Source organism: Poecile atricapillus, chromosome 7 (genome assembly GCF_030490865.1).
Source record: "Poecile atricapillus isolate bPoeAtr1 chromosome 7, bPoeAtr1.hap1, whole genome shotgun sequence".
Classification (NCBI taxonomy): Eukaryota; Metazoa; Chordata; class Aves; order Passeriformes; family Paridae; genus Poecile; species Poecile atricapillus.
Window position 1 is genome coordinate 7885311 of NC_081255.1, and position 24729 is coordinate 7910039.

Sequence of the window (24729 nt, forward strand, 5' to 3'; positions counted from 1 at the left end):
CACCTTGGATGCAACATTGCTCAGATTAAATGAGCCAGCCAGATGAAATGAACCTCAGCCAGAGGTGCAGGGACCATTTCAGATCTCGTCTGTAAGAAGCTGGAATATCTCTGCTTTCATTAACCTCTGGTGTTTAAACTGTGATGTGGGGTTTTTGTGCAGCCATAATTGCTGCTGTCTTGTCTTGTTTTGATGAAAACCAGGACTGGAGGCAGCAGATGAGCAGCTGGAGGAAGGTGCAGGTGTGTTATGTAAGCTGGGAATGTCCTGGTGTGATCCTGGTAATCCCACAAAGCTCTTGGATCTCTGCTCGTCACAACCCAGCAGACGTGGCCTGGACAGGTTCTAGGATGAGTAACTCAACCCTGGTGTTCTCCATTCTTTGTCTCGGAGTAAAGGTCAATGTGAAATTTGACTCTCAGTTCCTGTTGACTGTGTTTCCCTCACCCTGGGGTGTGTGGCAGTATTTCTGGTCTAGCTTATTGGGAGACTTGTGAAAAAACCACAAATAAATCCTTTCTTTCTTGAAAAGAGAGGAATTTCAGGGAATTAGCCAGGGAAGGTGGGTATTGAGTGCTGTCCCTGGATGATGTCTCCTGGCATCCAGGTCTGTCATTTTGTATTATTAGTATTTTTATGGTAGGTTTTGAAATACTGCTGGGCATTTGTGTTTCATTTCTTTATTTTTTTTTTCAATCACAAGTTTCTGCCTAGCTGCCCTTCAAATCTGAGCTACCACAGTCTCAATTTTTATAATTCTGCTGCGAGTAGTGAATCTCTTAATGGTACAGAAGTGAAACATTAGCGACTCTCCTGGAACAGCTGACAAATACTAGCACTGCCTTCCTTGCTTGCAGAAGGATTATGAATTCTGGATGCTTGTTTGAAGAAGAACACCTGTAGAACAGCTGTGCCCTGGAAGCTGCAAAACCTGACATTTGGAGCTGTCTTCTCACATATGGCTACTTTTTCTGCACCTGAAGTTCATACCAGGACGCTGTCATTGCTTTGGAATCTGTGTTTACAGAGTCACAAATATAAATAATTGATAGTAGACACTTGGTTGGATGTCTAGCTTGTAGGCATGTTGTGGAGGTTGCTTTTTCTTTCCAGCTAAACAAACCATCTGTAAGAATCAGGCTGTTTTCCTTGTAAGATTTCAGTGATACAGTGTGAAAACTAAGGAAACAGGATTTTTAGCAATCTTAAAATTGTTGTTTCTAAAGGCATTTTGAAATAGATTTTGTTCACTCTGGGTTGATTGGTAAAAACAACAAAATGGTGAAGCAAGACCTGAGAGAACTTGTGTTGGTGATCAGCAGCAGTTCTTGTCCCCTTCTTCCCCTGTCCACACATAAACCCTGTATATGCAGGCAATTCCAGCCTCATTTTCTACCTGAGTGGTCATTTTTTATTACTAGGTTTAAGGCAATAATTTAATAACCAGATCTAATTTATGCTAAAGGATTCGATAAGTGGAGAGCTGACCAGCTCATCTGTGATGGCTCAGAAAACCAAGTATAGCCTGCTTTGAATTTTTTAATGACATTATTTTTAATATCAACTAGCCCACAAAGCTTCTTCCCTGATGATTTTACAGTATTTTAATTTGAGGTCCACTTTTGGTGGCTGGAATAAATTCCAGAAGAGATGCACACCATTACATGTGCAGTTTGCAGCTCAGCTGTTAGGGTGGAAATATTCCTTTATTTGCAAGAAGAGTTGCCTTCCTTCTTCTTCCTACAGCAAGAATAAGTCCTAGGAAGGAATTTCTATGGCCGTACTTAAAGCATGTAAAAGTCTGTACAAACAAACTTTTATTTGCCCCAAGATGGGACATAAAAGTTCATGGTGAGTAATTAATTTACTGAAAGTTTCAGTGAATGATCCAATTTGCAGCTGACCCAAGTGTGGCCTTCTGTTGAGAGAAAGGGAGTTGCCCTGTGGAAAAACCTTTCCTTTGGAAAAATACCCCAATAAACACCAGGATGACGCATCAGGAGTGTAAAGATAATAATCTCTGTCCTTGCATTATGGCACTTCACAATCTGATTTATTTTTTTTTTTAACCTGCAGATTTTCATTGTGCTGTGTAAAAAGCTTGGGGAAATGAGAATCTTGGTGCTGCAGATCTGTCAAGGGTATGAGAGAACCGTGATGGTTGAGTAGACAGACAAAGCTGATGGGATTTTGGAGACAGATACATGTTTTCATTATAGTGACCCACTTTTTAGCATTTTGAGTAGCAATAAATGGCTTTTTCTTCTTTTATTCCCTAGTGTGCTACTGGGCCTAGAAGTATCAGCAGTTACTGTCTTTATAGGAACAAGAAAACTATCTTTTAAACCTTGTTAATTTTTCATAACACAATTCTGTTGTTGTAGTCCTAGTTGAATGCTGAGTACAGGGTATGGAAAATTAAAAAAAAAATTAGTGTATTCAAAGTGGTGCTGATGTTAAACTTGTGATCACTTGTTAATATTATTTGATGTGTTTAATGCCAATGTTGAGCTTGATTTTTATGTCACTGACTAGATTTCAGACCCCCTCCTCATAAATCAAATTGCCTCCTCTGTAGCTAAATTGTTGAAATAGCATTACTCAGATAAAGCTGTTTTGTGGCAAACAGAAGGTGATTCAGAGAACTACACCTGTGCTGATCTCATAACAAAGCTAATTAATCTTTTTTAATTAAATGCCCTTTAAAATTCAGCATGATAGAGTAGAGAACTTATTAAAAATGATTACTTTAAAAGGGCACTGCTGTAAGAAAGAGAACTTTTACTGGTGTGTTCTTGCAAGGGAGTGAGTGAGCAGAGCTGCCCAGGATGCTGATCATTTGTTTATATACTACAGCTGCAGAAAATGAGAAATTAAGTGAACAGTTGAGAGGAGCACTGAGAAATGAGTGCTTGGGACAGCTTAGGAACGTAATTTGGATGTTAATTTTTCAGCTTCAGGTTCTATTTTAGGTGTGCCAACATCTGAGCTCTCTGCAAACCTGAAAATGTGGCAGTTGTACATCTAGATTGCTGCTGGATTGGGCTTTGCAAGTAAAAGCAAGAGATTTTCAGGCTTCCTGTGTTTGTTTTTTTTTTAATTCAGGACAGGGAATCCATAGGAGGATGAGGTCTGGAAGGTGCAGTATTGATCAGTCTGCTTGGCAGCCTTGTTCATGGGTAAATGGAGAATGAAATCCATAGAAAAAGAACAAAAGGAAGGTTAGGCCAGCCCTCCTTGGCAGCAATAGCTGGATGCCTTTTAGAAACAGCCCCTGTTGTCATGGAGCTCCCCAACCCAAGGCCAGGGTCTGGCACTGTGATTTTCTCATGGCAAAGCAGCCTTGGGGGGGAAATAAAAAAATAAAAGCAGTAGCCTTGGCAGCACTCATCTATTATTGCAGCTCAATGACTGAACCGGTAGGACCTGGACCAAAGAGAAACCTTTTCTTCACAGACATTCCTGATTTTATTTTTTTTTTTTTTTTAAGTCTGGCAGCTATGCTGGTCTGCAAAATATCTTTTTATAAGGCGGCATTTGACATTTGGAGAAGGATTTTAAATAGTTTATAGAGAACTTGCTGTCCTCTGAGTCAGCAATGTTTTGAGGTTGAGATAGAGACCTGAATTCCTAATCTCAAGGGTTTTGGAAGGGCTTCCAGTAGGAGTTGATTTGTGTTCAAAGCCCATTTTCCTCTTCTGAACTTTAGATTATGGTCAAACTGTTCAACACACACTGATTTATAATTTCTTGAACTGGTCAATAATTTATTGACCAGATATTCATTGTATTAATTGACATTGATTATATTAGTTCAACTCTATGCTGCTTTCCTGAGCTTTTTTGGTATCTTAGAAGGTGCTATTTTCCTTGCACAGAAATGTTCATGCTTGACTTTATGGACAAAAAGTATATTCTCATGCTTAAAGAGATTTTCAATTTTTTTAAATTTTTTTTTTTTTTTTACCCTTTGGTAGTTCCAGTGCCTGAAGTTTAAAAGCTTTCTTACTGTCGTTTTGTGAATGTACTGAAACATAAAAACAAGTGATGGCAGAAGAGATTTGGTGTTTCTCCAGGAGGACAGCAATGAACTTGTGTGCTTTTATTTCTTTATGACTTACTTTTAAATGCAGGAAATGATGGTTCCCCCATGTCTAGATAAACTTTTCTCCTAGACATGGGTAAATTCTTTGTGTCAGAGAATTTGGTGCTGGAAATTTCAGATCCATCCTTAAAAAATCACCTCTGGTTTGGTACCTCATGATTACTATTATTTGCAAACTTTCAGGCACCTAGTGAATAAAATCTCTGCATTTTGAGCATTATAAAGTCATTTCTTCTGCTTCACCCCCTTCCCCTGTTTGTGCTTTGCTGTCGAGTCAAGGATTTGGGAATCTTGGAGACAAGTTGAGCTCAGCCTCACTGGGAGAGCCCCAGGCTGGGATGTTACAGCTGCTGTGACTCTGCTGTTTGGAGTCACCAGCCCTGAAGCAGAATTATTTTCTGTCCCTGTGGTGCCCACCAGGAGGGATCCCTGTGGGATTGCTCATCCTTGGTCCAGAGCCCTGGAGCAGGGCTGGAATGACACCTCAAGGCTGCTGTGGTTCTCCTTCAAGAGGAGCCCAAGCCCTGTCATTCCGAGGGTTTGTTTGCTCCAGGGAGGGAGGCTTCATCCTTGGGAGTAGCCACAAGTATAATGATTGGATAAGAAAGGAACCCTGGGAGCCAAAGCTTGGAGTTTGGAACAGGCTTTGAAGCCCTTGAGAATTCTTCTCTACAAGCCCTTGGGTAGTGGAATTGTAAACACCAGGCATCTGTGCAGAACTGGTTATTTTCTCTCTGTTTACTCTTTAAAACTTCATCAAACTCCAAAATAAGACAGATTTTTTTTTCCCAAGGTTGCCCCTACGCTGCAAATCTTGTGTTGTGTTCTTTACTCTTTCCATACCATCCCTTAAAAATGGTACTGTGGGTTTGTGGTGCTTAATATCAGAGCCAAAACAAAGAATCAGAAAAAAATCTAAATGTTGAAATTCTGTGTTTAAATATTCTCTTGAGGTTTGTTTTAACTAGAAATTAATGCTAAAAGATTTCTTGGTTATGAAAGTCCAATTTGTGTATCTGATAGTGAATGAAACTTCCGTGTAGTCATTTGTCTTCTTCAATTTAATAACGTGTATTTCAACATCTGTTTGAATCTGCATCCCTGGAAGAGTTCAAAAAACATGTGAATCTGTCACTTGGAGACATGGCTTAGTGGTGGGCTTGACAATGATTGGATTTACTCATCCTAATTCAACCTGAAGCAATTCTATTTCTCAACGTTGCTGAGACCATAATAAAGTCTTAATTTTCCTGTTTGTGTTAACACTAACCCTTGCAATCTGTGAGAGTGCAGGAAGATTCAGGGGCTGTAACTATGGGAGGGTATGAAGAGTCTGCTTTGCTTCAGCATTAGGAACATTTGGTTTTTGACAGTATTGAAATTGGTAATTATAGCCTGTCTTGATATTTTCTATTTTTTTTTTTTTTACTCATTAAACTAATTTCTTAATTACCAGAAAACCCATTCTGTCTTGGAGATTCTGCACTATATTCTTTATAACAACAAGATGACCGAATCACTGCTTTAATTTCAAGTTTTGACTTTAATTATGGAATTGTATGTAGTTCTTGCAAAAGAATTAAAACCATTCCAGAGCAGTGGGGTGAAGGAGAATTGTGGCTTTAATCACAATCACCATAATTTAGGCCTTTTCCTTTCCACTTTGCTTATAATAAATTTTTATTTTTTGGGAGGGAAGCTCCCACACAGTTTTCTGTATGGATTTTAGTTTGCTGTGATGCTATGTTTGTATTTGAAGGATTACCCTGATGAGAAGTTGGGAATGGTGGCTGAAGCCAGTGAGTCCACCTGAAAGATCAGGTGAAGGCTTCAGTTGAAAACTTGGTGCTTTCCTTCTGAATACAAGTGTTTGCTAAGCTGCAGTGAACACTTACGGTCAGCTTTGTAAAAATGGAGTTGTGAGATCTGAAAATTATCAAAAAAGATGATGGGAACTTTGTTCAGGGTGCTGTTCCTGCTGATATGAGTGTGTCCCTCTCTGTGTTGGTGCAATTCCTTTTACAAGCAAATATGTATTCCCTCGAGCCCTTTCGACTTGGATGTTCTTCCTCTGCATGACAAAGATGATGGATTTACTCTGAAAAACTCTTTCCATGGCCACTTTTAAAATTAAATTAAATTTTAAAATTAAACCCACTTTTAAAATTGTTCCTGTGTTCTTCTGTTACAACTTCTTTGTTTCTTCTATTTTGTTTTGTAGACACAGATGAGGACACGGTAAAAAGATGTTTTGCCACGTTCGAAGAGAAATTCTTCCAAACCTGTGAGAAAGAACTTGCCAAAATCAACATTTTCTATTCAGGTAAGGTGCTTATTTTTGTGTGTATTTGTGGAAAATTCAACAACAGAAAAAGGGCCTGTAGGTCCCAAACTTTCAGGATAACCACAGTGGTTATGCAGGTCTACCATCAGGTAATTAGAGGCCAGGTTTGTTTGGAAAACTGCTCTGGTTTAATCACAGATCTGGAGCTAAACCCTGGTATTTGGCTGGAGGGAAAATGAATGGCAGGTAATTTCATTTCTTTGAACTTTCAAGGTATCCTGCTGAACTTTATGGAGATGCTCTTAAAACTAAAGGGCACAGTCTTCCAGTTTATCCATGTTAACAATCTCCTGGCCATGTTTTAGGTGTGCTGAGCCTCCTACCTGGTGTTCCCTGAGCTTCTGCAGGAATGGCTCTCATGGGCTTGTCTGTGTATTGTATCTTTATCATCTTGATGGGTCCAACAAGTTTTTAAACACTGAACTCCTACTGAAACCCCTGCAGCTTTCTGGACTACAAAAGCCAGCAGCAGTTGCCATGGGTTATGTATTTTAAGTGAAAATGTGATGATAACAGTAGGGATTTCTAGGTGTCATATTTGTTTCCTCTGAGAAAGTTACCTTCCCATCCTGTGTTTTGAAAACAACTTTCAAACGGGTTAATTGGAAATTCAACCTGTAAAATTGCTACAAAAGGCTTGGTGTGCTCTGGCTCCTCCTGCCATTACACTTCAGATGATTTTCATCCTCTTTTGGGGAGGTTTCAAATGAGGTTTCAACTAGAAAAGCATTTAAATGTAGATACAGCAATGTGTTGACTTCTATAGTTCCTCTTAACATGTTGATTTATTAACTTAGTGCTATAAACAGGATTTGCAGCACAATATGGTAGCCTGTTCTAGTTCTGATTTTAATCTGGTAACAAAAGGCACAGTTGAATTGTGCAAAATATTTTCATAACCACTGGGTGATGACTTTATTGCTGTCTCTTTTCCTGCCAGCCAGGATCTGGGTTGTGAACTTGAGGATAGCTGAAAGCATGATAGATGCAGTGGCTGAGCACTGCAGCTTCCCTCTGTTCAGCTTCCATCTAGGGAAGTAAATCTCCTTTGGGCTTGGCTGTGCATGCTCCCCAAGCTCCCTGGAGCTGAGTGAGTGTCAAAAATACCATTTTTTTTGGTAAAATTGATATTTTTTATTAGTTCAGAGGCATTTTTCTGCATGCAGTCCATACATACCTAACTCAGAGCACTCCTCTGTGTTGTTTCCCTGGGAGATCTTGTATTTCTATCCCAGATCTGAGGTTTTCATGCTCAGAAACTTCCTTTCTGAGCTGTATCAGATCCTGTGCACTGTGAGCTAGACTCTGTGCAGGAAGTTCTGTCAATTTAGATGCACAATACAGATTATAATTTTCCCTAATGAGGAGCTGCTGCCACACGTGCACCCACATGTACGCACCCATTCCAGCATTGTTTAAAATGGCATTAATAACATAGGGTAGGCTTGTTTTTTTCCCCAGCTACCTGTCATTTCAAAAAGTTCCAGGAGAGAATGCATGTAATTTGAAAAATTGTGATAAGATTAAAATAAGTCTTTTATTTGCAGAAGAGCGACGTGACTTTCATAGAATGGAAACCTGTTATTAGGGTTATTAGCATTGAGCTACAGCAAGAAATGTTCCATCAGTGGTTCCTACCCTTGATCATGTCAGAAATTTGTCATGTTGGACCCTATTGTAACTCCAGGCATGTGTTGGCTTGGATTATGACCCAGCACATCCTATTTATTATAGGTTTATTGCACAGCTTATTGCACCCCTGTCTTAACTACAGTAAATATTGTTCATTTTCAAGAAAATCCAATTCTCTGTTTATCTCTGCTTCATTTCCTCATCATCTTTCTCTAGGCTGAAGGCTCCTCAGTGAGCATCACCCAGAATTGCCACAGCACAACCAACCTCAATCTCTTGGGGTGGCCTGGTCCTGAACCCCAAATCCTCCACGGATCACTCAGATCTGGAGTGACTGCTGCAAAAGCTTTTCTTTGCCTTTCCCTGTGTGTTCCCTTCAAACATTGCCTTAATTCCCCAGCCCATTATCCCAGCTCAATGGAAAGGAAAACTGCTATTAACTAAATCAGATTTAATAAACAATTTGCAATCGTTTTCACAATGCTCATAAAGATCCATCCCCAACTGAAAGAAAAAAGAATGACAGGAAATTTTTCAGATGGCTCCAGCAGAGGAATGGCTATCCAAGTGCTAAAGTTTTATCTGTGGTCAGTTTTGGTTTGTATTTGGGATTTTCTAGATGACAGCTTTGCTATGTTTTAAATCACCATCCTCAGGATTTGGCTAAACAGTAGCCAGCAAAATTTCCGTGGTTAATTTAGGAATGGTTTTGTTATTTGTAGGAAACCCTGGCTTTAAATTGGGAAGCCAAATATTGAACATAATATGTACAGCTAGGGAAGGGAATGAATGCTAAAAGGGTCTGCCTGAAATGTGTAGCTGGCAGGAGGTTCAGGCTGTTGATCACGTCCTGTCTGGTGAAACAGGCTTTGATCACACCCATGCCCATGTAAACTGGAATTTGGGGGGAATTTTTCCTGGTTCTTTAGTGCAATAGTCCCTTTTCCATCATCCTTACATGTGAACTTTCATTTAAACCTGGAAAATGAAGTCAAAAACCAACTTGGAGTTGCACAGTTGAGGTTATAACTCTTTAGGCTCTTTTAGGATCTAGCAGCATTTTTTGGGCAAAGCTGTTGCTAAAGCACTTTGGTTGATGTCTGCTGCTATTGGTTCTGGATTTCTCGTCTTTGCCATGAAATTACACTTGAGATGAATGATCTGTGGGCACCAGGTCATGCAAAATGCTGCAACACAAGAGTGGTTCCAGTTTCTAAGCTTCTTTTTTTTTAACTCTCTTGAGCGACATATTTTTTAAAGTCAATTTTCAGAATGTTAAATTAGCAGTAGATAGTGCTAAATTAGTGATAGTGGTATATGACTTTTCCATTATTTTGGAGCATGCTGCAAACTGAGAAATTAATTTCTATTCTGCTTTGCCATTTCCTTGGGCAATTCCCTAGGAGGTTTTCAGAACAGCAGCACATGTTTTGTGTTGTTTTGCTTCTGCATTGAGTCTCCATGGTAAAAAAAAAAATCATATTTTATTAAAATGAAATGATTTGTGGGTGGGATAACTGGAGTCAGTGCAGGAGAGAGAAGGTGGTGACAGGATGGCTGTTTCTCAGGAGTGGCATTTTTTAATGGATAGCTGCAGTCATAAATATTTCAAGGCATCATATTTTCTTTAAATATTGTATTATTAGGCTGATGGATTTTAGTATTTTTCTGGACACAGGGACAATGGAACAGTGCTCTCAATTGAAAATATAAGTTTAAACTCTTCTGTATCTACTGATTTGATTTAAAAGAAATCTCAGTGCATCACAGATGGTTTAATAGATGTTTCCAATATAGAGAATGAACTTGTGAGCTTTATGTGAAGGCTTTTGATTTGAACAGATTTCTGTTCCTTCCTCCCGAGGGAGCTCCCAAAGTGAGGAGGGATTATTGTTTTTGCAGTCTGATCTTGTTGTGGTAAATATGATGTGGTTATAGGCTGTGGGCAGACAATTCTCACTGTGGGCTGCATTGCCTCAGTTTGGTGGAGCTGTGGAAGTTGTCAGAAAGGAGTTGCCCTTTCCTGCATTTTAAATCTTCCTCTTTTATTAAAGTTTATAAGCGAAAAAATTTGAGTTTCAGGCTCCTTTCCTGTCTGGAAAGGCGTTCTCCTTCTGGCAAATACCTCATGCACTGTAAAATTATTTTTAGAGTAGTTTTAAAATCAGGCAGAATTGAGTAAGACAAAGGAAAAGGAAGAGTAAATCTTACATCTGTGTGGGGAGCAATTGAGAATTGTTATGATACCAAATGAAGAGAATTATACTGAAATCCAGGAGGCTGTTGGGGCAGAGCTTTGGGTAGCAGAGGGACCTTGTGGCTCTGTGGTTTCTGGTGCAGTGCTGGGTGTCCTGCTGGGTGGAGGTGGCTCCAAAGCTGTGAACCTGGTCAACATCTCCTGGCCAACACCAACACCCATGGTCTGTGACCCTGCTTATCAACAGAGATGCCAAAGCTGTGACTGAAGCTTAGCAGGGGGAAAAAAGCCTGGAAGGAACCAGTTGTACAGAACAAAGAGAACGAAAACAGTCTTAACTATGCTGGTTTTAGCTTTAAAAGATTGTTATTTAGCCAAAAATATTATTTTCTGAGGGTACATAAAGCAGCATGTTTAAAGGAACACCTTCTTCATACTTGAGGTGTGAGGAAGAGAGCCAGACTTGTTCTGAAAGCACATCAAAATGACATTTAAGTGCAGGCTGATGGCCTCTTTAACCAGTAAATAACGAGGCAATGCTTCTAAAGTGAGGAAAAGAGGGATAAATGATTCCAGCTGATCGTGTACAGCAGCCAGCAGTGTTGTAACTCCTGATCAAAGCAGAGCTGTGTTTGTCTGTCACTGGGAGCTTGGCAGAGGAGCTGTGCTGCTCTCTGAGCAACAAAATCCAGTGTCACATTTGAAGTGTGGGGTTTGTCTTCTTTGATTTCCCTACTGTCACATGAAAAGATAGTAAACACATAGTCAGTAGTGGGTGCACAGATCTGAAAAACGCTTTGCTTACTCACTGTCATGTTTCATAATATTGTCTAACAGGATCTTGCTCTAATGCTTCTGGTGCACTCGATTTATTTGGGAAGGAGGAGCAGCTTTTCTGTTGTGCTCAGAGCAGATGTGTGGTCAGTGCTTTGGTATTTGGATGAGACTCTCTCTGCCTTGCTGCCTCCAGCCAGAGTGGGGACACCTGCCCTGCTGTCCTTGGGCTGTCCCCAGGCACAGGCTGGGCTTCTTCCATCCCTGTATTTCTGTGGTGCTGGACTGAGCATCCTCTAGACATCAAAGCTGGGATGGAAGTTGGGAGGTCTCAGTTCCTGGCTAATGCTGCTTTAGAGACAGCCCCTTCATTTTGACCATATTATTTTTATTATTTTTTTTTCTTGAGAACTTGTGTGTTTTATGTAGGTTTAATGAGGAAAGCTTCCTCCTCTACTCTGCCCTTGTGAGACCACATCTGGAGTTCTGCAACCAGGTGCAAGGCTCACAGCACAAGAAGGACATGGACCCATTAGAGTGGGTCCAGAGGACATGGAGCACCTCTGCCCAGAGACAGCCTGAGAGAGCTGGGGGTGTTCAGCCTGGAGAAGAGGAGGCTCCAGGGAGAATTCAGAGCCCTTGCCTGTGCCTAAAGGGTCCAAGAGAGCTGGAGAGCGACTTTGGGCAAGGGCTTGGAGTGGCAGGACGAGGGGGAATGGCTTCAGAGTGACAGAGGGCAGGTTTGAATTAGACATTAAGAAGAAATTCTTCTCTGTGAGGGTGCTGAGACCCTGGCACAGGTTTGCTCAGAGAAGCTGTGGCTGCCCCATCCCTGGAAATGTTTAAAGGCCAGGTTGGACAAGGAACAAGTGGAGGTGTCCCTGCCAATGTCAGGGGGTTGAAATGAGATGGTCTTTAACCCAAACCAGGCTGTGATTCCATCCTGGGAAAAGAGAAACACCCAGAGCTGTTGAGTTTAATGCTCAATGGGGCAAAGCCGTGCACTACCGTGCGTTTTACCCACAGTCACACTACTTGAGGAACAGATGCAGCATTTTTAGGGCCAGGTGGGCCACATGTCACCCTCCCACTTGACTTTCCCCTCTCCCTGCCCGCAGAGAAACTTGCAGAAGCGCAGCGCAGGTTCACCACCCTCCGGACCGAGCTGCAATCCACCTTGGACGCGCAGAAGGAGGCCAGCGGGGCCTCCACGCTGCAGCGGCGCCGAAAGCCCGTCTTCCACCTGTCCCACGAGGAGCGTGTCCAGCACAGGAACATCAGAGACCTGAAATTGGCCTTCAGCGAGCTCTACCTCAGCCTCATCTTACTGCAGAACTATCAGGTACCCGCAAAGAGCGGCGCTTTTGCAGAGGCCTGTCCGCAAATGGCTCTGTGCGTTGTGTTGTCCTTGAGTTGCCTCGCTCTGTTTTTCATTTGTTTCTTCCTTTTTCGAGGGGCCCCTAAACACCTCCAAAGAAAAGGCAGGTGGCAGTGGACTCCTGGTTGCTTTTAATGGAGCTAAAAGTGCTAAGATGACCTGCAGAAGGATTTTTCCTCCTTCTTTTTCTGGGCTGGCTGACCCCAGCACCTTTAATCCAGGCAGGATCTCTTCCTTCTGTGGTGTGTTGTTCTATGCAGGGCAGGTTGGGGAAGAAGTTCTTTTATCTAATATTTGTCCTGAAACTTGAAATCCCAATGTACTGTTTCCTTTTGGCGTTGCCATGGTAGTGGTTGTGACCTTGCTGTATCAGAATTTCTTGCTAAAACATCAATTAAAAAAAAAAGATATATTTTGATTTCTGCAGGATACAAGGCTCATTTGCCTTGAGGTATGAAAACAAACAAATCTTTAGTTGTACTTGGATTTTTGGCCTGGTAAATATTGCAGCTGCTGATCTTGTTCCAAAAATCTTGAAATAAAAATCTGAAACTGTTAATACATTTTTGGCTGGGCTACCTCTTCTGGAGTTAAATTCTCTGAAATGCTTTTAGGTGTTTTACTTTGAGGAGTTTTAGCTTGTTAAAGAAGAATGTTGGAGCTTAAATTGACTATTTGGATCTTTGACAGGACTTTGCTGCAGAATTTTACTAAACAAAATTCAGAGAATAAATTGAATACCACTCTGCTGTATGGACAGAACTTATTCTCCCAAAATTCTGAATATCTGTACCTCTCCTACATTGGTGTTATCTTTGAGCTTGTGTCTGGAAACTCTGAGTTTCTTAAGAAAGCTCTTTAACTATTAGTGGTAGTTCCTAGTTCAAATTCCTGGGAAAGGTGGAATGTCTGTATCCTTTTAGGACTGGAGTGAGGCAGCATCACCTGCTGTGATTTCTTCACTTACATTCATTTTCTTTTTTTTAACAGAAGACAGCTATACTTTTAATTACAAAAAATCAATTCTGAGGCTTGATGAAGAATTGAAATAGTTAAATAGGGACTGAGGTGGGTTTTCCTTTGGGAAATCTTTTCCTACTGTTCCTCGGTGAAGAAAGGCAGCTTGCACACTGATATTTTTGCTTTTTGCTACCATGAGTCCAGACCCACTGTAAGTCTGCTAAATATTGATCTAAACCCCACCTGGTTTTGATAGCTTTCACACTTTGCAGAGGCAGCAGAGCTGCTCTGCAACAGAACTCCAGAGAGAGAATGAGAAAAATTCCTTCAAATTGGTATTGAAGTTGAGGACAAGGAATACAAGCATGAGAACAGAAATAAAACTAAATCCCAGAGTACTACTGTTCTTAATCACTCCTGAGCTTAGAATATGAGGAATATTCAAGCTCTTGCAGTTTTGGAGAGAAGAAAAAACAATAACCTGGTGGGAGGATGATGTACCTGATGTACCTTCATGTAGGAGATAAAAAGAAATCAACAGCAGCATTATAAATATCAAACTGGCTTTGATGAAATGCTGATGCCTTGAGTTGGGTTACTGAGGAAGGAAAATCCACCTGAAGCAAATTCCTCAGCCTCTTAGGACTGAACAAATGCATTCATTCCTGAGGTACACAAACCAAACATGAAATTAAACTAAAAACAATCTCCAGGGCAGCTCTTACATGTTTAACTTCTCAAGGATTAAACTTTGGATAAAATTAATATATTAATTTATTGTTACCAGCAATTCTAGATTGTGTATGTACATAAAAAAATTGATTTATTTGAAATGCTGTGTTTTGGGACAGACAGATGCTGAGAAATTAAGCATATATTTAGTTATTTATTCTGTATATAATATAGTGCATTTATTGGGTGAATAATTGAGGCTGAACCAGTTTTATTAAATTATCTTGCTGGTACATTTCCTAGTATATATGAGCAAAGATTTTTGAATCCATTGTTTGATTCTACTTGATGTTGCATTATATTATTGCCTAAGTTGTACTGTTTGTTTTTTGTGGAGGTGTTTGTTTTGGGGTTTTTTTGGGAGGGGGAGGGAGGGGTGTTTTTGTGTGTGTGCTGGTTTTTTGGGTTTTGTGGTAATTTTTTTGTTTGGTTGTATTTTGATTTTTAACAAAATGGAGCAGAAATGGAGGTCAGGCTTGGAGAAGGCCCTTTGCCAAATAGAAGCAGCAAGAATAGCAAAATATCAGACTGCATAAATGATGTTTGTTATGTTCCACAGTCCCATCACTGTCTGTTCCTTGTCAAAATCATCACTGTGACCAACAGTGCTTTTATCATGCACTTTGGGGTTGCACAATTTCTGCAGTCAGAGGATGGAAGACCCCTGGAGAGGTTTTAGGGTGCCTGGTGTAAACATATCCCAACCAGCCAAGGCACCCCAGATTTAGGCTGGGATTTTACCCATGGCAGATGAAGCGATGTTATTTCAGGCCACAGAAAGATCCCTGACCAAAATCATCCTTTTGTTGCAGTTTTTCATGTGAAATTTCTGCTCTCCTTGGGCTGGAATGTTGGAATTTCCAATAGAAAGTAATTAAAGTCTCTTGTCTGCAATAAGGCAGGTCATTAATGCTTTGGCTTCCTGCTCCAGTCTCCCCAGCCTCATTTCCCACCTAGATGGGAGGGTCTGGCATTAAATCACTCTAAGCATAATTACATTGAAAATAATTTCAGTGAGTAGTTGGTGCCTCTCCCCAGGGCATTGGATTTTGCTGTTTTCTCTGGTTTTCTTCTTCTTTTCGTCTTTCTTCTCTAAGCCTTTTTCAGAAGTGACTCTTGCCACAGTCTCTCCGTGTTTCTGCTGTTGCTTGAATGAAACATTTGAGTTTTTTAGGCAGCACCTGCTGCAGAATGAAATGCAGGACTGCAAATACATCCTGCCACAGCAATTGCTGCTGTGTGGTGAGCTTTGCCTGCCTTAGATACTGTGCATGAGTGTTGAATCAGGGTTCATCTCTAACCTGGAAATCAACAGTTGTTTCTTGTTTTAAGCACTGTGTGCTTGTCTCTGCAGACTGGAGAGTTGCATCTCCCATGTCTGCAAGCCTAAGCTGGTTTTGCAGTCATTGTGCAACACACTCTGTGAAAAAAACATGTGGGGATGCACTTGTCTGGATTTAATCTGCAGCACTGACAACTTTCATACAAAGATTTCCCTTCTATAATGAATTTAACTGGAGGACTTGATTTGAAACCAGTGTAAAGTTTAAAGAAGTCAGTGGCTCAGATTTTTCAGGAGGAAAAAGCCCTTAAGGGTCATTTGTCTTCAAGGTAGCATTAGGTCACTCCTTGCATAAAAGAGGAAGGTGGAAATGATCTGGCTTTTCAGGAAATAAAAAGGTTTAGGTAGCTCCCTTTTTATGCCCTTGAGTCCCACATTTTTATAATAAAGTCAGAACTCAGAAACTTACTGACAAGAAATGCAATAGTTTTGATTCTTATTAACGATTCATTTCTCGCTAGCACTGGAGAGAGAATAATTTCTCTTTCTTGGGAGCTGCCTGGGGTTTAAAAGCCCTTTTTTCCCTTGTCTGCAGAACCTGAACTTCACTGGCTTCCGCAAGATCCTGAAGAAGCATGACAAGAACCTGGAGACGGCGCGGGGGGCGGAGTGGAGGGTGGCCGAGGTGGAGGTGGCTCCCTTCTACACCTGCAAGAAGATCAACCAGCTTATCTCCGAAACAGAGGTGAAGAGGCTGGCCTGGGCACTGCTCCTCTTCTTGCTAGCAAAAAAAACAGGATTTTGGTCACTGTGGTTTCTGGAAGTGTTCAAGCACAGGTTGGATGGAGCTCTGAGCAAACCTGTTCTAGGGGAAAGCACCCCTGCCCATGGCAGGGAGTTGGAACAAGATCTTTAGGTCCAACCCAAACTATTCTATGTAATTTCCAGTGTTTTGCCCTCTCTATAGCTTTTATTTACCACCAAGATGGCTAAGAATTGATTTTGAAATGCCACTGACTTCTGGCACTGCTTACATAAATATGAGTCTGTTCTCCTCAGCTGGTAACTTTTCTTGGCAGCCTTAACTTGTGCCATGAGGGAACTTGGTGCAGCATGGTGAGCTTTTCATGTCTTTGTATTAAAAGAATATGGGGCCAGGGCTCACTTGTAGCATGGAAACCAGCCTTTAATTTTGGTTTTACCACCTGCTCATCACTCAGATGAAGCTTCAGTTGTGTGTGTCTTTGTCTCCTTAGGAAGTGGTGACCAACGAGTTGGAAGATGGAGACAGGCAGAAGGCAATGAAACGTTTGCGAGTTCCACCCTTAGGAGCAGCTCAGGTGAGAAATGAGGGTTTGTGGAGCGAAGCTGCTCCTCCAACTTGTCAAGGTGCCAAATCAGATTCAACATCTGAAGGAAACAGTGGAAATAATTGATGTGAGCGTGCATGGGGCAGGGCCAGATAATCTGCTTTAGTTCCGGAAGGTTTGGAAATAGGTTGCTACTCCTAATGCATGCAGACAAGGTAATGAAGGGAGGAGATAAATGGTAAAAGGAAATTTGTGCTAATAAAAGCATATGCTTAGTGTTTGTGTGGTCTGGAATATTTTTCAGGGGGCTCTGAGATGCCCAAGCTCTGTTTCAACATGTCAAGATTATTACACAGCATTTTCAGTTTAAAAAACCTCACTTCAAGAGCATAATCAGGGATCAGGAGCTTGTGTTTCTGATATTAAGTTTGCTCTGCAAACTAATCTGACTCTGCTGATAACCTGTTTACTTCACCTTAATTCTGCCATGGCTTTGTTCACAGCCTGTACCAGCCTGGACTACATTCAGGGTTGGATTGTTCTGCGGGTTGTTCATTGCACTGAATGTCACTGTCATACTTTCAGGTAGGTGTCCTGCCATGCCTCAGTTTGGGTGTATTCTCTTCACTTTGGGAGGGCCAGGACCTGGATATTCTGGGTTAAATCAGAGCCATATCACATTGGTGTGAACTACTAGTTCTGCTCAGCAGTTATGGTTTTTCTCATGTTGTGCGTGTAAATTTTGAGCACAAAAATCTGGTTTCCTCCTTATTTTTGGAGGGATATTCTGAGGGTGCAACATCTATGTGTAAAAACAGATTTTTTGTTATCATTGTGGGAACACACAGCCCACCTTGAGACAGGTGCTTGTAGAACTTGAGCTTTGCATGGTGTTGACTCCCTAAAGAAATGACCAGACACAGAGCCATGTGACCACATGCCAGTCGGGATGGAAATCGGGAATTCATGTGGAAATTCCTAGGATTTCAATGCCTGGAGTCTGCTAATGAAATTAATTGACTTTTCTTTATTGGCAGATGTTGGCAAGATTGTTTAAAATCACCGTACAGTTGATGGGTGCCTCTCTCAGGCCCTGCCTTTATTCTGCTTTGTGCCTTCTGAGTTTGGTCCCTGATTAGAGTAAGAACCACGTTAGTGCTGCAGATCCAGACACAGAGCTTAATCACAAGCGGCTTTACTAATTGTGTGTGTGATTTCTGGAGTGTTGTAACTTGCTTAAGCTTTTTCCTTTGTACTGCTTAACAAATCAACTTACGAGCTCTTGCATTAGGGAAAGCCCACGTCTGTGTTTTTATGACTTAAAAGATTTTTTAATCGGATGTTTCTGTAATTGGATCCAGCCATCTCTTGGGATAAAATGCCTCTGTTTGAGGAATTGTTTGCAGTGCTTCTCATTTGGTCTTCCCATGGTAGAGACATGAAGTTGACCCATCTGCATGAAGGCACTGTTTAATGTGTAGAAACTGTTCTTTATTCATCCTTTCTGCTACTTAAGTGTTTGATCTCTGTGTGAGATGCAAATATGATTGAAGCCAGTTGTGTTTGCTTTCCCTCTCGGTGCTAAGAATGAAAAAGTGACGCAGTTGTGAGAAGGAATTCATAAAAATGATTGTATCTCTAAAGCAGGTGTTACTAACTCAGTGTAGGTAATAGGTGTGTTGTATCAGCAGGCATGATCTGATAGCTGAACATTACTGCAGATATTGGGCAAAAACCTGGATTCTGAGTGCAAAGTAGGTGTTTTTAATTGGCTCATATTTTGCTGACCTCAGCTTCTTTTGCCAAATTGTTCTGTGATTTGATCACCTAAAGTAGGATTTTAGTGCTCTATGTGGAGAATTTGTGAAGCAGCATCAGAACACGGTTTCTGTCAGTAAACCCAGTGCTGTAGTGCCTGATTTGAAAACTACAGCAGCAGCGTTTTACAGAGATGATTTCATCATCACTTGGGGTCTGTTAAGGGCTGCAGAGCTACAAGTGGATCCCAGGAGGGTGTCACCCTGAAGAGAACAAGTTCTGAGGCTTCACTCTTTCTGTATGGGCTTCCCTAAGTGCCAAGCAAACGTGTAAGTGAGGTTGGAATTTCACAGAAATGTGCATTCTCTTTATTAACCAGAAACCTGCGAGGTTTCATGCAGAATCTCAAGCCCTAGCCGTGGTCCTGCTCTTGTTTGAGAATTAGGCTGCCATTAGACTTGTCACCAGGAATATTTTCACTTCTTAGTCAGTATTCTTGGGGCCACTCTGCCCTGTTTGGAGTTTTGAACAGATGACCCATTGGGGTTCCCTCCAATCTTACCCATTTTGTAATTTCCCTTGGTTTTCAGGTAAAAATTTGAAAATATTTTTTTTACAATTCCACATTTAAGACTCATTTCTTTCAGCTTTTCTGGGGGTGTGTAATTTCTGTCCAAAAATTGACTCTGTTTTGCCTGAATCCAAGAATCTTGTTTTAAATTTAAAGCAGCAGTTCTGGAGTCATTGTTTCTTGCACAGCTTTTTCTCTCTAAGTTATGTAGTGTAAAGTTGTAGCTGCTGGACACATGAGATTCCCTGTGGATTTGCTTTCTCTGAGAAAAAGTTTGAAAAACTTGGGGCTGTAATTTAGGCAGGTCTGTGGGAATAAATTCTCAGCCTTAGCTCTGTAAAGTGCACCTTCTTTCTTTTACCCCTCTTAGAAAGCATGTGGGTGAGAAACTCAATGAAACTAAAACTGAGGATTGAAGAACTGTATTTTATTTTCCTTTTCTCATCAAACCTGAGTCTAGTGACCAGGGGAGACAGTCCTTTGCAAAGAGGTTTATGCTGGAGAAAGCTGCTGCTGAATAAGGCTGTTAGTTGTTTAAAATGAAGCACATTTGTTTCCAAACAAGAAAAAAACTGAACAAAGGAAGCAACAGGCTTTCCAGCACTGCTGCCTTGTGCTGGGATTTCTGTTTGGGTGGGGCTGGGTGTTGTAATGCTGGCCATGAATATGTATTGCATTACCATTGTATTGAGTTCGGTGATTAGGTGGGTTTAGCATTGTTTTAAATGCTGTAAATGGTTCCTCTTGGTTTTGTGGGGAGCTGAAGTGTTTGTGTATCTGTCTGTTGGGATTTCATCTCTATTAAATCAGAATATTTAAGTGCCTCTAGTCAGATTTATGCTGGCGCTGTCCCTTGTGCCTGTGGTGTGAGGCAGGGATGCTGCTAATGACTACAGCAGCTGGAAAGGGAATTTTCCGCAGAATACTCCTAAATCCTGTGACAGGCTGGGCCAAAAGTCCTCCACTTGCTGGAACATGCAGTTGTGTACACGTGTACCCCATTTTTTCAGGGTACAGCCAAACATCTGAGAACCAGGATAAAGCCTTGCTTTTTGACACGACCTCTGTTATCCCTAAAATCCTTCCCTTTTTTTTTTTTGTCTTTGCCAGGTGTGGCTTTTATAGATGGACCAAATGTGTGGCCACTGGTGAGAATCTATCGAGGTGGCTTTCTCCTGATAGAATTCCTCTTTCTCCTGGGTATCAACACATATGGCTGGAGACAGGCTGGAGTCAACCACGTCCTCATCTTCGAACTCAATCCCCGCAGCAACTTGTCCCATCAACATCTCTTTGAGGTGAGCAGAAGGGATTGTAGGAGTGCCTGAGCCATGCTGAGGATCAGCAGGATAAATCCTGTGCTGTTTCCTGGCAAGGACTCCTAATACAATTAGAAGAGGAAGTTGCTGAAGTCTGATTAGATTACAGGATTGAGCACTGCTCTCCCTTTTCTTCTAATGAGAACACATTGTAGGTTTCAGGGCTGTGTTTTCATTAAGTGTCTGTGTGGTTTGTTGTTTTTTTTCCTGCAGATTGCTGGTTTCCTGGGCGTTTTGTGGTGCCTGAGCCTGCTGGCATGTATATATGGTCAATTCACCTACATCCCCATGCAGGTGAACCCACTCATCTTGTACGGCTTCATGTTGCTTTTTCTCATCAACCCTACCAAAACCTTATATTACAAGTCCCGTTTCTGGCTGCTCAAACTATTGGTAAGTGTCAAAGCTGGTTGAAATAAATAACTCTGTGGCTGAGCAGTAGCTGTGAAGTGTGTGCAAGTGTCACTAACTCTCAGAAAAGAGGGATGCTGGGGGATGCTTACACCACTGTGATTTATAGAGCAGACCTGATCAGGTGTTGACTGCAGGCAGTTTTTGAGGATGGGTTTGCAGAGGCTTATTCTGCTTCCTGTACCAGCTGACTTGTTAACTTTCCTATAGACAGCTGCTTAAAAACTTCTGCATGTATAGAAAACCTTGGATGTCATTGCTTGTTTATTCTTTAACCTGGTGAAACAGATTGATTAGAGGTCCAGTGCTCTGAGGCAAGGCTGCATGGATGCTCCTCAGCCCAAACTGGGATAGTGCCAACATTGAGAGAGTTCACTGATAGAGAAGGAACCTTTGGAAAAGTTACTGCCTATAAAATTATGTTCTTGGGTGGGGTTTTTTCTGTTTGTGCTCTTAAGCTCTTTGTTTGAGACTGAGCTCTTTATTTCCCTGTAAGATAAGTCTGGTAAATTCAATGTAAATTTGTGTGCTGCTTCAGTGTTCCAGTTACAGGTGGGAGCTCTGAAAGAACAGTTTTCAGACTTGCTGGGTGACTCATGAGTTTCTTCCCAAATGGCTGTTTCATATGCTCTTCCCCACCTTGTGCACCCTTTTAAATTGGCTTTAATCAAGCTGGTTCCCCTGATACCTTCTTCTTGCTGGCACTGCTCTGAGAGCTCTGGGCAGAAGAGGGTTTAGCTGGCTGGTTTTCTTCATTTTAATGCCAATTAAAACAATTAACTTTATCTGGAACACGGCAAAGATGAGACACAGCATCCTGCTTTGAGGATGTGCGTGCAGGTATACACACGGTGAATTAACCTCTGTGTGCTCACCTCTGTTACTTGATTTGCTGCCTTGCTGCTATCCCAGCTTCTTCCTTTGTGCCTTCCAGCACTCAACCATCCCTCACAGAGGTACCTTTAGTCCCAAGCCTCATTAGTCTGACTGCTGTCCCCTGGTGAGAGGGGAAGCACTGGATGTGCTTTAACCACAGGAGAAATATCTGTGCTAATTTACCTTAATATCTTGCCAGGGTGAGATTCTCAGTCTCCACAGAGCTGTTAGGCTGTTGGCAGCTCCTGCCCTGTCCCAGCCATCTCCAGAATGTGCTACAGCCTGAGATAGAGTCGTAGAAACATGGAATGGCCTGAGTTGGAAGGGATTTTAAGTTCCAACCCCTCTGCCACAGGCAGGGACATTTTCCATGAGGCTCTGAGCCTCATCCAACCTGACCTTGGACACGTCCAGGGATGGGGCAGCCACAGCTTCTCAGGGCCAGGGCCTCCCCACCCTCACAGGGAAGGATTTCTTCCTAGTATCTAATCTAAACCCATGATCTGTTGTCAGTTTGAAGCTGTTCCCCCTTGTCCTGTCACTAAATGCCCCTGTAAACAGCCTCTCTCCATCAAACCTGAACCACAGAGTATCTCCAATTGGAAGGGATCCATAAGGGATCCATGTGCAGAGGCCAATTCATCCCAAGGTCTCCTAGGGGAAAAAAAGCTTCATCAAAATGCAAGAGTGCCTTAATGGTGGGAAATGCCATGGTACTTGTGTGCCTTATGTGGGAGGAGGAAGGGGAAAGAAGAGGCCAGACCACATAAAGAGCAGCTTTTATTGTGTGTACTTGACCAGCTTGGGTGTATTTTATTTCTCCATGCAGCTGCCAGCAGCTCTCTGGGTGAAAGGAGGTTTAAACAGTGCAAGTCTTAGAGCTGTGCTGCTCACACAAAATTATGTTTGGTGAGCATTTTTCTTCATATGTTTTCTTTCCAGACAAGACGAAATCTGATGTATCAGGTGGAGCAGAGTGTTACTGGCACTTTCAATTTTTCTGGAACCAAATCAGGGGCATGCTTGAGTGTGTAGTATCATTTCCATGGATCTAGGAGGCTTCCTGCCTCCCTCTGTGATCAACATCAACTGCTTGTTGAGGGTGGGATCCCTTGTGCTAATCCCTGAGGGCTGGCGACTGACATCAGAATTGATCTTCCTCTGAGTGAAAAAAGTTATTTAGCCTGTAGTAAAATCTTAATTCCCCTGCCAGGCTCTTCTTTCTTGCCTGTGTGCTTAGGTGAGCATTCCTTGTGCCAGATGAGAAGCCCCTGAGTGCGCTGTGTGGGCTGGGGAGTGTAGGGAATGTCCCCATGCCCACGCTCTCTGCAGGAGCTGAATGGCCACAGGAAAGCAGGGAGCCTGTCTGAGAGGTGAAAAGCTAGGAAGTGTTCAGCTCAGCTCAGATATCTGGCATCTCAGCACGAATTAAAAGTGCAGGGGTCAGCACCAGGAAGTCTGTGCTCAGGCTGTGGAATTGTTGATAGAGAATCGCAATGGGTTACTGAAAGTGAGGTGCTGCTCCAGCTTCTGGGGTTTTATGACTTTATCCTTATCTGGAGGATGTTGCAGGCACTTTTGGGAAGTGAGGAGGTGTCTGTGGTACCTCCAGTGCCAGCAGCCCCTGGAACTGGGGAGCAGGCAGAAGCCACAGTGCCTGGCACATCTGGCATTGGGATGGTTCAATGGCAGCTCAGGTTCTGGAGGAGGCTTGACTCAGATGCCAGTGCCAGATATGTCCTGGATCTATCTGATTCCTCCTCAAATGTAACCTGTAGGTGGAAAAATTCTACTCTCTTAAAAGCTGTCACCTGGCAGTGCTGAAGTACCTCTCCCTAAATTAAAAATCAAGAATATTATTTCTTGTTTTCTTTTTTTTTTTCAGGGAGACCTGTCTATAAAGCTATTTTCACATTTCATTTGCTTAGCTAGTCTTTGTTCATGGACAAAACAATGGTCTACGATGAAATAGATAAAGATAATATCAGGGAGTGTTAGGAAAAGGGAGGAAAGAGCTTTTGCAAGGGAAGGCTGGTGTGGTCTGAGCTCTGCAGAAGCTGTTCTGCATCTGTCTGCCTTTGAAGACAGTCCTCCCTAAAGGCTGGCCTTGTTTGACCCTTGGGAATAGGTGCCATCCAACATGAGCACAGAGCTTTCTGGGTCAAGATCCATATCTGCTTTATGCCACTAACTCTTAATCCCCTGTTTGGCTTTGAAATTTCAGGAGCAGAGCTTTAAATCTGCATTAGAGGCTGATGGGGATGTGTCAGTCCTTTCCTGGGCTTCTGGAGCTGTGCACCCTTCAGGTTAATAAGGAGAGCAGTATAAAAGATCAGTGTTAGCCTGTGCTTTCATTAATTTAAAGGTTCATAAATCCCAGAATGACCGGATGGCGCTGGTGCCGTCTCTGTGAGAAATTGGCCATTAGTAACTGTAACTAACCGGGTAGGGAGAGGGGTAATCAAAGGTAATGGAGCAGAAAACTGTCTGCTTTGGAAGGAGCAAAACTGCTCAGGCTCAGAGGGAAAGTGGACTGGGATTGAGGGGGAGTCCCACTGACAGTCAATAGGATTTCCTCTGCCCTTCCTTTAACCCTTTCCCTTCTGGAGGCATCGGCAGAGCCAGTAAGGATCCTCACTGTCACAGCTGCTAACACCAAAGAACAGCTCATGAGTTAAGTAAACCAAGGCATGGCCACACTAATGGCTCTGCTGAGGGTCTAAATCCAACTGACATTAAATGTGAGGGGGAAGGTAAGTGTGGAAAATGTCAATAGGCACGATGTAAGTGCCTGAAAGAAAGTGCTGATCAAAGTGAGGGGCAGTGAGAGAAATGGAGCTGTGTAGAGCTCTTAACTGGGAGTTTCTGGCTAAGAGCTTGGTTGGAGGAGACTGGGCTGTTCTGCCAGTAAAAAACAAAAGGCTGGGGGGCCACAGGAATAGATGCATACAGGAGGAGGAAAGCAAGAATGTTCTTTGTACTGAAAGTGAGGAGTCAGTTATCCTTTTTTATCAGCAGGAGCAAAAGGTCAGCAATAAATCTTCAAGCCTTTCTGTTATTTCCATATTTGTTCAGTTCTG

The 24729-nt window shown here is 42.1% G+C and overlaps 1 protein-coding gene across 1 annotated transcript in view; it reads left to right on the forward strand.

Moving 5' to 3' along the window:
- Positions 1-24729, forward strand: part of XPR1 (xenotropic and polytropic retrovirus receptor 1) — a 100366-nt gene that overhangs the window by 61257 nt on the left and 14380 nt on the right. Inside the window, exons 3-9 of the mRNA XM_058843331.1 lie at positions 6327-6428; positions 12171-12394; positions 16000-16149; positions 16661-16744; positions 17218-17299; positions 20154-20341; positions 20576-20755. Of these exons, the coding sequence (XP_058699314.1) occupies positions 6327-6428; positions 12171-12394; positions 16000-16149; positions 16661-16744; positions 17218-17299; positions 20154-20341; positions 20576-20755 (1010 nt within the window). The remainder of the gene's footprint in view (positions 1-6326; positions 6429-12170; positions 12395-15999; positions 16150-16660; positions 16745-17217; positions 17300-20153; positions 20342-20575; positions 20756-24729) is intronic.